Raw genomic sequence first — 11,145 nt, 5'->3', positions numbered from 1 at the left:
ATAGTATTTATTAAGCTGAGAAATTTAAAAATAAATATATTGGAGTTATTAGCAAATAACAAGTCGACAATTCATTGATCATACTCATTCCAATTGGTCTGGAAGAACCATGACATTTATAATTTTGACCATCCAACCCTTTATCAAGGGCTATATTGTTAATTAACGACAGTAACTTCATACGTCGTTCTTGCTGAACACCTTCAGGTGAAGTAGGATCATCAATAATCTGTGATATATAAAAACATAATTTATCCATAGAATTATAGCAAAGTTACGATGGACAGATGAGAGTTTTTTACGCTATAAAACTTAAATTCAGTATATCGTATAAAGTACCTCAAATCCCGACGATTTCTCGTATCGAAAGGATTCTAAAGTAAAGATGAAAATTAAGATGAGAAATTTCGAAGAATTGAAACTAGAGAATTTTTCAACAAAAAATGTTGAAAATACCTGTACTACCACAAGATTCTTCAATGTCTATGCTCTAAAATAATAGTCATAAAAACGACAATTTCAAAAAACATAAAAAAACTAAGTATTTGCAACCCTTGTCTGAAGTTCCTAAAACCTTGATCTACCCAAGAAATATCTCTCGTGGTAACATGTTAGGTATGGCCAGTGGTTGGTCATCGTCATTGAGCCTTTTGACACCAGTTCAGTATACGTTAAATGTCCTGAAGACGTTGAGGAGGTTGCTAGTAAAGCGTTGCCTAAACCAGAAGTGAGTTTTCATGGTATGCTAACGGATTACGCAAACGTTGTTAGGAAGAAGCTCACATCAAATGGTTATGGTCTCCTTCCATCGTCATCTGAGGATGTTTCATGTTTATCCTGTATCTTTCACCAATGTTACAAATACTTAGTTTTTTTATGTTTTTTTTGAAATTGTCGTTTTTATGACTATTATTTTAGAGCATAGACATTGAAGAATCTTGTGGTAGTACAGGTATTTTCAACATTTTTTTGTTGAAAAATTCTCTAGTTTCAATTCCTCGAAATTTCTCATCTTAATTTTCATCTTTACTTTAGAATCCTTCGATACGAGAAATCGTCGGGATTTGAGGTACTTTATACGATATACTGAATTTAAGTTTTATAGCGTAATTAACTCTCATCTCTCCATCGTAAATTTGCTATAATTCTATGGATAAATTATGTTTTTATATATAACAGATTATTGATGATCCTACTTCACCTGAAGGTGTTCAGCAAGAACGACGTATGAAGTTACTGTCGTTAATTAACAATATAGCCCTTGATAAAGGGTTGAATGGTCAAAATTTTAAATGTCATGGTTGTTCCAGACCAATTGGAATGAGTATGATCAATGAATTCTCGACTTGTTATTTGCAATAACTCAAATATATATATTTTCAAATTTCTTAGCTTAATAAATATTATCCTTTGTAGAAACTATTATAACGAAGTACATAATCCCTTTTTTCTTGAAGCCCATGGATGCGTTCGTTCATGATGAAAGAGTCATATTGTGTAATGAGTCTCTCGTTCATCACGAGAGAGTTATGAGAAATTTGCGTTGTAAAAGGTAATAAGTAAAAAAACGTATAAACATGCTTAGTGTTTGTTTAAGTTAAAGTTCAAAAAGGCAGAAATTTTTTGAACCTTTGAAGTATCCTTGGACGTTCTAGTTTTTTTTATGAGAAGAATTCTTGTGAAGAAAAAGATAAATTTTGAAAACCAAAGAATCCCGTTTTAAGTCCATTCCTCCCGATACCCCGAGATAGTTGAGCACTAGAGCGTCGCATGTTAACTAAGGGAACCACATAATCCTTGTTTGTTTTCCATGAAACATATGGATGGTTTGCTCGTTATACATAGAAACAGTAAATGGGAGAGTTGAATCAGAAAGATATAAACCGATAAAATTGGTATAAAACTTGTTTAAGGTTGTCTTTATTTATAAATGTCAGACAGGGTCATAAGAAGTTAATTGAAACATTGCTTGGTTTGTTTTATGAGAAGAAAACAAAAAGATAAAATTCGAAAGCAAAAAAACCTGTTTTAGATTCATGCTTCCGATACTTTCTTAAGCGCAAGGCACTAGAACGCCGCATGTTAACGTTTCGGTAGGAGATTTCGGCCCCTCCACGCTATCCTACTTGGGAGATGCCAATAGCAAGCTTCCGCCCATCAGACCCTGAGATCACCTGCGATAGGCTTTGGTCAGGGTATGCAGGGAGAGTGCGGTCGCCACCGAAGTGAGGGCCCCTAAGCCACTGCATACTATATCGCACCCAGCTTCCATTGCTAGTTGAAATCTACTATATGAAGTTTTAGATTTATATATATATACCAAAATTTAAAGGCGTACGAAAGTTGTGGGATGATTGTTGTCGTTACTGCGCATGCGCAGATGATTTGTCTTAAAACGTGTGACTGAGAGAGCTAATTACTCCATAATCGGTACTAGTACATCCAGTTGGTCGTTACCATGAGCTTGGAGAGTTTGTGGAGTTGACAACGCATGCTCAGATTCTAAATTAATTTGTGACAGAGCGAGCTCTGAAATTTTTGCTTGTAGATGAGGGCAAGCTGAAGCAAGTTGAGCAAGTTTTCCATCATATATTTTTGCCATGCTCTTTGTCTACTTAAGCTTGTTTTGACAAATGCATTTGAAACTCGTCAACACTTTGTTACGGCACTCGTAATATCCGTGACAACGTTAAAAATGTTTTTCATTTTTCTCTACAACTTTATACCTGCATATTGCATGTCATATCCAAGCTTTCTTTAATTTGACGGGAAATGGTTTTTATTCACTCTTACATCTTCTGCCTTTATAATTAGTCGATCTGTATTTCTAAACTAATATTTACAAATGCCCCAAGAGAATCTTTTTATTTTATTGGCTCTCTTCTACAAATACAATACCATGTCCGACTATTTGATTGCACGAATTTTGTAATTTGATCACGTTTTTTTGACACGTGTGTTTACCATGGGAAAGATGGATTGCTTAAATGTACCTAGTTGTTTAGATTAGTTGGAGCCATAGTTATCCTGTAATGTATACTCTTGTGAAACACCATTGAGCATACGTAGTGTGTCTTCTATAACCTCTATTTCTGTTCTCCACTTCATCATCTATCCATATTTGTTCTTTTTTAGTTCTCAGCTCAACACAACCCTTGTCTGAAGTTCCTAAAACCTTGATCTACCCAAGAAAGATCTCTCGTGGTAACATGTTAGGTATGGCCAGTGGTTGGTCATCGTCATTGAGCCTTTTAAAACCAGTTCAGTATACGTTAAATGTCCTGAAGACGTTGAGGAGGTTGCTAGCAAAGCGTCACCTAAACCAGAAGTTAGTTTTCATGGTATGCTAACGGATTACGCAAACGTTGTTAGGAAGAAGCTCACATCAAATGGTTATGGTCTCGTTCCATCGTCGTCTGAGGATGTTTCATGTTTATCCTGTATCTTTCACCAATGTTACAAATACTTAGTTTTTTTATGTTTTTTGAAATTGTCGTTTTTATGACTATTATTTTAGAGCATAGACATTGAAGAATCTTGTGGTAGTACAGGTATTTTCAACATTTTTTTGTTGAAAAATTCTCTAGTTTCAATTCTTCGAAATTTCTCATCTTAATTTTCATCTTTACTTTAGAATCCTTTCGATACGAGAAATCGTCGGGATTTGAGGTACTTTATACGATATACTGAATTTAAATTTTATAGCGTAAATAACTCTCATCTGTCCTTCGTAACTTTGCTATAATTCTATGGATAAATTATGTTTTTATATATAACAGATTATTGATGATCCTACTTCACCTGAAGGTGTTCAGCAAGAACGACGTATGAAGTTACTGTCGTTAATTAACAATAAAGCCCTTGATAAAGTGTTGAATGGTCAAAATTATAAATGCCATTGTTCTTCCAGACCAATTGGAATGAGTATGATCAATGAATTCTCGACTTGTTATTTGCTAATAACTCCAATATATTTATTTTCAAATTTCTTAGCTTAATAAATATTATCCTTTGTAGAAACTATTATAACAAAGTACATAATCCCTTTTTTCCGTGAAGCCCATGGATGCGTTCATTATGATGAAAGATTCATATTGTATAAGGAGGCTCTCGTTCATCACGAGAGAGTTATGAGAAAGTTACGTTGTAAAAGGTAATAAGTAAAAAACGTATAAACATGCTTAGTGTTTGCTTAAGTTAAAGTTCAAAAAGGCAGAAATTTTTTGAGCCTTTGAAGTATCCTTGGACGTTCTAGTTTTTTTTATGAGAAGAATTCTTGTAAAAAAAAGACAAATTTTGGAAATCAAACAATCCCGTTTTCGGTTGATGCCTGCCGATACCCCGAGATGGTTGAGCACTAGAGCGTCGCATGTTAACTAAGGGAACCACATAATCCTTGTTTGTTTTCCATGAAACATATGGATGGTTTGCTCCTGATACATGAGAAACAGTAAATGGGAGAGTTAAATCAGAAAGATATAAACCGATAAAATTGATATAAAACTTGTTTAAGGTTGTTTGTGCTATTCTTTGTGTCGAACGTTTATCGTCTAATGCATCTGAATGTTTTAGATGTTCTACTAATATCGTTGAGTGTTTGATGGAGCACTCTTCCAGTATTCTCTTAATCACCATGAAAAGGTAACAGAATTCAACAGAAAAACTTGAGATTCTACAGCAACAAGTGCTCACTGACATCTCACCCAAACTAGAGCAACGTATCCCTTTCAAAACAAGTGTGGATAAATCCATAATTTCTTTGGGACCTATAATTCGGGGGGTGAAACAGTTCTGGGAAAAATTGTCATTTAAAATAAGTTTTACTGCATGGCCTGAATGAAGAAGTGAATGTGCCCAGGTTGCGTTAAAATTGGGATAATATTCTTATATGCCTCGAACATTAATATCAGCTATTTGTATTTTGCAGTAGTTTGCGTTTGTGATCAATCGAGGAGACTAAGAACAATCAATAACGTGATAAAATTTGATGGAAAAACAGAAAAAGTTTGTCGTTGTCCTTTAAACGAGCATAATGGTTTGCTAGCTGTTTCTAGTATATGGATTCGATTCCTGTAGTGCTCATTTTAAAAGGTTACAGCAATGCGCAAAAAATTGTTTATGTATACACTATATATATAGTATAACGTATAGTATAAAGATATCAGTTCACATCGAAGGACGTCTTTATTTTACATAAAATTTTCACTTTAGGCATAATTAGAAGTTTTATGAATTATATAAGAATTTGAGAAAATTTGATGAAATGCTTCAAAGAACTTAAGATTCTATTTAGGCATTGGCTATCTATACGTATGTATACTATATATAGTATATAATATAGTATAACGATATCAGTTCACATCCAAGGACGTCTTTATTTTACATAAAATTTTCACTTTAGGCATAATTAGAAGTTTTATGAATTATATAAGAATTTGAGAAAATTTGATGAAATGCTTCAAAGAACTTAAGATTCTATTTAGGCATTGGCTATCTATACGTATGTATATATACTATATATAGTATGTATATATACTATATATACTATAGCCGGGAGGGCACATTGTTATACACTTTGTATACTATATATAGTATATAATATAGTATAAGGATATCAGTTCACCTCGAAGGACGTCTTTATTTTATATAAAATTTTCACATCAGGCATAATTAGAAGTTTTATGAATTATATAAGAATTTGAGAAAATTTGATGAAATGCTTCAAAGAACTTAAGATTCTATTTAGGCATTGGCATATTGTATACTATATATAGTATATAATATAGTATAAGCATATCAGTTCACATCGAAGGACGTCTTTATTTTACATAAAATTTTCACATTAGGTATAATTAGATGTTTTATGAATTATATAAGAATTTGAGAAAATTTGATGAAATGCTTGAAAGAAATTTGAATTTATTGTTCAGGCATTGGACATCAGTTCTATATGAATAAGTATATATATTGAAATTAGATCTACAGATGGTAATGGAATTCGACTTTGGAATTCGACTTGTTACAATGTTCTTTGCCAAGCTGTGAACAACCAAACAGAAATTGAGCTTTTATGTCAAATATCACTTAAGCTTTGATGACGACTGACGAGGTCACAACTAGTCTATAACAAGGTCGTAGCTGCTTGTAGCTGAGGGATTCATTTTCTCAGCAACGTGTGTCAACTCATCACAAGCATCATTTAGTGTTCCAGTGCTACTTGTGGCAGGTCTGTTAGCTGTTGAAAGACTTTCAGTCGACAAACGGACGCGTTTTGGTTGTGATGCCTGCTCGGTCCCATCATCTTCATTTCTACTTATAAGTTGACCGAAGGAGTTAAAACTCATAGCCATTCCAAACTGTGAAGAGACAGAAGATTTCATACATTTTAAAAGATTATTCCGGCAACTGGAAAAGGCAACATCACTTAGACTCCATTAAAAATAAAGAATAAAACACTCACTTACCTGCTTGCGATGAGTATTTATGATACGTTGGTTTAATTTCTCATTACTAAAATGAGTTGCCAATCGCTCCATGAAGACGGAATTGTGAGCTGTCAAAGATGTTGTGAAGTAATTATCACGGTTTTGTCTGTTGTTGAGTTGTTCAGCAGTTTCTGAATTGATCTTCCCGGCAAGTTGGTTAACGCAAGACACTCTTCGCAAGCAATCGGCTGGGTTCGTGGAATTTTTCTCGTGAAATTGATCAAACAGGCAGTAATGATCAGAAGATCTAGTTGAGGGATTACACAGAAGCTGCTCACCATCCGACCTTTGTACGACAATTGACAAGTCGCATCTTTCTCCGTTTGGAAACCAAGGCCAGTCTATCTCTAGCTCACCACTATTAGCTCGTCTGATATTTTCCAGGCTATATTCAGCAACACGACCTTGGAATGGATGAAAACGTCGTATCCTCTGTTCCTTGCATGAGCTACAATCATGTTTGCCATATCCAATATGGTAACATTCGGAACAGCAGCGAGATTCATAAGCATGTCCACATGATCTCGTGGTCCTTCTTGTCGCAATAGCCATTTCAGACCATAGCATACTCCATGTGGACACGTCATTCCCAACCAACCGCCTGTGCCAAAAATAAAAATTATTTATCCATTTGAAATTATAATAATGAATTTGCTAAGTTTGCTGTCTTCTCACACAATGTGCACTCAATATATCAACAAATTTAACACATAAAAGTACAAAACTATGATGTTTTTGTTATATCTAACTCACATACGTCATCAGACAGGAATTGAACCTGAACATTTTGCCCGAAAAAGGAAACCAATTGATGAATTTTTTGTAAGCTAACACACCAATATCCACAAAAGATTAATGTATAGAACGTATGTAGGTAGGAATAAAGGTAAGAAGCACAATACATAATGCTTTACGAAAATCGTCGTCTTTGTGAAACAATTTCAAGTTAACCTTACCTGAACGACCCCACATCTTTGAGAAAAGTTTAAGAAACGTTTCTTCGATATTCAAAACAGATTTTATACGGTTAATTATACCAAGTTTCGACCCCTTGTCGCTCACATTTAAACTTCTGGCCATTTCTCTTATAACAGGTACCTAAAAAGTACACAGAGAATGACTTTTATGTAAACCAACTCATCCCAAAAGTTTCTACACAGCCTAATAATTAATAGCAATACGCACTTTTCCTTCACAGAACAAATCCATGAGCTTTTCAATTGAACATTCATCAGATGTAGCCCCAGCTGATGTTAGGTTTTGTTTATGATACGCTTTCATGTATTCGGTATTAAAAAAGTTTCCTTCCTCTTCTGCATTTTGGGCCAATATATGGGGCCCAAAACTTATATGAAGGCTTGATTTCTAAAGGGTTTTTTCAGTACCTACAAACAATTGAAAAACTACAAGCATTATCATAATTCAAACACACCAGATGGTGTATACGCTACGTGCACATCAAACAAATCAATCATAAGGATTTGTAAACAAAATAAACCGGATTTGTAAACAAAATAAACCAAAAATAAATTATGTAAGAAAAAACGTTAAACTTTCACGTGCAGTGAGTACATAAACATTGTAGCACGTACGTACCTCTCAATACTCCTCTGTATAAGATCCCACAGTTCACTTGTTGCCAGTACTTTTCAGCGTCCACTTCATCTGCAGGAGCATCGGATTCGGGGTCTGGCAACTGAAGTTCACTAACTACAATGCAAATGAATACAAGTTAACAAAATCAAAATTCAAGTCAACAAACCTAAAAAATGACAATGTAAAAGTATGTAACAAAAACCACTCATAAAAAAAGTTTGCCAAATTATCAGTCAAATTTACCCGCTAGTTCAAAGATTCCTTTCTTGTCTACATCTAGAGTTAACAGGGGAGGAAAGTGTCCACACAAAACACAAGAAAACCCATAGTCATGATCTGAGAGAGCTTCAAAGTGAAGATACGCGTTCATCATTTGACCACGTGGTAACTGAAATGGTCGCAACTGCAGCCAGTTTTCAATTGCCTCAACAGTGCGACTGACAGCGTTGTGAACCTATATTTTTCATACAATACATGCTCATTTATAGCATGCATACCTGGTTATTAATATCCCTTCCTTGTTTTTCTTAACTATCAACATGCAAAATTGGGAGTGGGTGGTACAATATGGATGATGCACAGTTTGGTTAAGGCCATCACCCAGTTAAAAAAATTTACATCAAGAGAAAAAGAGAGGAAGGAATAGTGACAAGTGGTTCTTAAATGCTTTAAAAATAACATACCTGAAGATGTTTTCTGATCATATCACATATTCCCAAACTTAAAAGCCAGTTGTCATTAAAATTGTGAACACCAGCTGAATACTCCTGGTATCTGTACGGTATCTTGCACTCGACACAAAACTTTGCAAACAGCGAAATTCCTGGAAGAACAAAGAAAAAGATACACACACATATATGTATACATTGTATAATACGCTTTCTGCTCATGCATAGTTTAAGCATTTTCCACAGACTACGTAGAGAGTCCATATGACACGTTCAACGCTTTCGCCCTATGCAAAGCTCACCGTTATAGGTTTGAGCACTCTGGTAACTATACAAAACAATCCATAAAATGTGTAACTGTACATTTTGGGTTTATCTTCAACTCAATGTCTTATCTAAAGTTCGAGATTTAAATCGATGATATATACACGCTGTTTCATATTAATGACAAACCTTCAATAATCCCTTTCATAGTTACCAACTTTGCATTTCTTGTTACACAGTGTGGCTCAGTTAGTGGTGATTTACAATAAAACAGATGGTTTCTACAGGAAGGTAACTAGGAGACAAGACAATGTCAATACAAACAATAAATCTTTTTGCTGTTTTAGTTAATGGAAAGAATGTCATTTTCAATAAGGAACTAAACCGTTGGAGAATATTTTCGTTGGAGTGAAGACAATGCAATAATAAAAGGTTGCTTTGTTCGATTTAAATAAACAGTTACCTTTTAGCAAATTGTTCCTTTTCCAAAGTTAATGTCAAAGGAATGTGTGAAGGGATTTTCTTTTCAGCAAACAGGTATTCAACAGACTTTGCAGCCACATCTCCAGAAGGAGGATAAAAAAGGCTGCCAGATAGGGAAATTTGATTTTGATTTTCAAGTAGAACGTCTTCAACAGCATTATCTTCTGGTTCTGGTAAACTTAAATCTTCACCAATTTCATCATCAATTGGTGGGGTGGTGCCAACAACAGAGGGATGCCACTGTCGTTGTTGCTGTGTTTGCAGCTGTGTGAGATGCTGAGTGGTCACTTGGTGCTCCAGCTGATGCTGCTGAACTTGAGGGAACTGAGTTTGATACTTTTGCTGCTCAAATGGTAGGTTTTGAGGTACTTGCTATTGGGCTACTTTATGTGGAGAAAGTTGACTTTGAGAACATTGTTGTTGTTTCCCCGAACCAAACTCTACAACAGAAAGCTGTAAATCATGTGCACTTCTTATATGTCGAATTGCTTCATTGCGATGCTTGAATCCAGAATTACATCCAAAACAGTGATAGTGCGAAACATCTTTGAAATGCTTGACATCTGAGCCATGTCGTTTGGATGCAAAAGTACATGACAGCTTACACCTCAGAATGTCAAAACCTTACATAAAAAAAACAAGAAATAGTAAAGAAAGAATATGGAAATGACAGGATATTATAGATATATAGTGAGACGAATACAATATTAACTAGATGAGTATACAATCAAATGATATTCAATAAATATAAGATAGGTTAATAATGCTTTTCTATTTTAGGGAAATAGCACAGCACAAAGTTAGTTTCTGTTAAAAGCATGTGGTTTTCATTTATAATTGAGAGTACCTATCTTCAGCTGTGATGATGCAGTTTAGAAAACTAAATATTTTATAAGTCTAAACCCAATTTCTCAAATTATTTATTAAAATTACCTAAATTCTTCATGATTTAATCAATACTGATTTAATCCAAAGTTCTTTGTGCGTTTCGCTCATTGACGTGGGTTATGTATTAAACCTACGCAGAAATAAGCACATTTTACCTTCAAATTCATGAATCCTGTTTTCCCAGTGGACGCTTTTAAAGTGTTCTTTTACTCTTGATGGAATTTCTTTTGAAAATTTTTCAGGAGGACACAAAGGACAATGATACATCTCTCCATTGCATTTTTCAGCGCCACAGTCATTTCGACCACAACGTACAATAAGAGGAGTACAAGTTTCATTATAAAAGTACACAGATGGATGTCGCTCAGAAATCGAATGACTCCCTCGAGCAGCCATTTTGACTTTTTGTTGTTGCTAACGTCGTGTATTTGCTCTTTATCGTCATGTATTTCGCTTTAGCGTCGTGTATTTGCTCTTATGGATTGTGCAATATATATCCATACATGGAATACGTACTACAAGTCCTTATCAAACTCTCCAAGCTCATGGTAACGAGCAACTGGATGTACTAGTACCGACTTTCGAGTAATTAGCTCGCTCAGTCACAAGTTTTAACACAAACCATCTGCGCATGCGCAGTCTGCTTGAGCATGCGCAGTCAACTTGACCAGCTACTCAAGTTCATGGTCATGGCAACAACAACCTGCATCTACTAGCACCAATTTTGAAATAGCATGCTTAGTAACAATTTAATAGAGAAA

General features: G+C 34.8%; 3 protein-coding genes across 4 annotated transcripts; all 3 read right to left on the bottom strand.

Annotated features, from left to right (window-relative positions):
- Positions 1-6,073: 6,073 nt before the first annotated feature.
- LOC124447202 lies at positions 6,074-7,212 on the bottom strand. Its single transcript, XM_046998098.1, has 2 exons — positions 6,465-7,212; positions 6,074-6,356 (listed from the first exon to the last, which is right to left on the bottom strand). Exons 1-2 carry the CDS (start codon positions 7,050-7,052, stop codon positions 6,117-6,119), a joined length of 828 nt encoding a protein of 275 aa, XP_046854054.1. The 5' UTR covers positions 7,053-7,212; the 3' UTR covers positions 6,074-6,116.
- A 151-nt stretch (positions 7,213-7,363) lies between these two features.
- LOC124447203 lies at positions 7,364-9,278 on the bottom strand. 2 transcript variants are annotated; one of them, XM_046998100.1, is made up of 5 exons: positions 9,203-9,278; positions 8,765-8,904; positions 8,325-8,535; positions 8,082-8,195; positions 7,364-7,583 (listed from the first exon to the last, which is right to left on the bottom strand). In XM_046998100.1, the coding sequence occupies exons 1-5, from the start codon at positions 9,219-9,221 to the stop codon at positions 7,513-7,515; spliced, it is 555 nt and encodes a 184-aa protein (XP_046854056.1). In that variant the 5' UTR covers positions 9,222-9,278; the 3' UTR covers positions 7,364-7,512. The 2 variants fall into 2 exon arrangements, with proteins under 2 accessions (XP_046854056.1, XP_046854055.1); XM_046998099.1 differs by having other exon boundaries at positions 8,765-9,269.
- Positions 9,279-9,840: 562 nt separating this feature from the next.
- LOC124447204 (TRMT1-like protein) lies at positions 9,841-10,821 on the bottom strand. The gene is made up of 2 exons (XM_046998101.1): positions 10,540-10,821; positions 9,841-10,119 (listed from the first exon to the last, which is right to left on the bottom strand). Exons 1-2 carry the CDS (start codon positions 10,778-10,780, stop codon positions 9,869-9,871), a joined length of 492 nt encoding a protein of 163 aa, XP_046854057.1. The 5' UTR covers positions 10,781-10,821; the 3' UTR covers positions 9,841-9,868.
- Between the last annotated feature and the right edge of the window lie 324 nt (positions 10,822-11,145).

Source organism: Xenia sp. Carnegie-2017, unplaced genomic scaffold (assembly GCF_021976095.1).
Source record: "Xenia sp. Carnegie-2017 unplaced genomic scaffold, XeniaSp_v1 HiC_scaffold_22, whole genome shotgun sequence".
In the NCBI taxonomy this organism is placed as follows: Eukaryota; Metazoa; Cnidaria; class Anthozoa; order Malacalcyonacea; family Xeniidae; genus Xenia; species Xenia sp. Carnegie-2017.
This window is presented reverse-complemented; position numbering and strand designations above follow the sequence as displayed.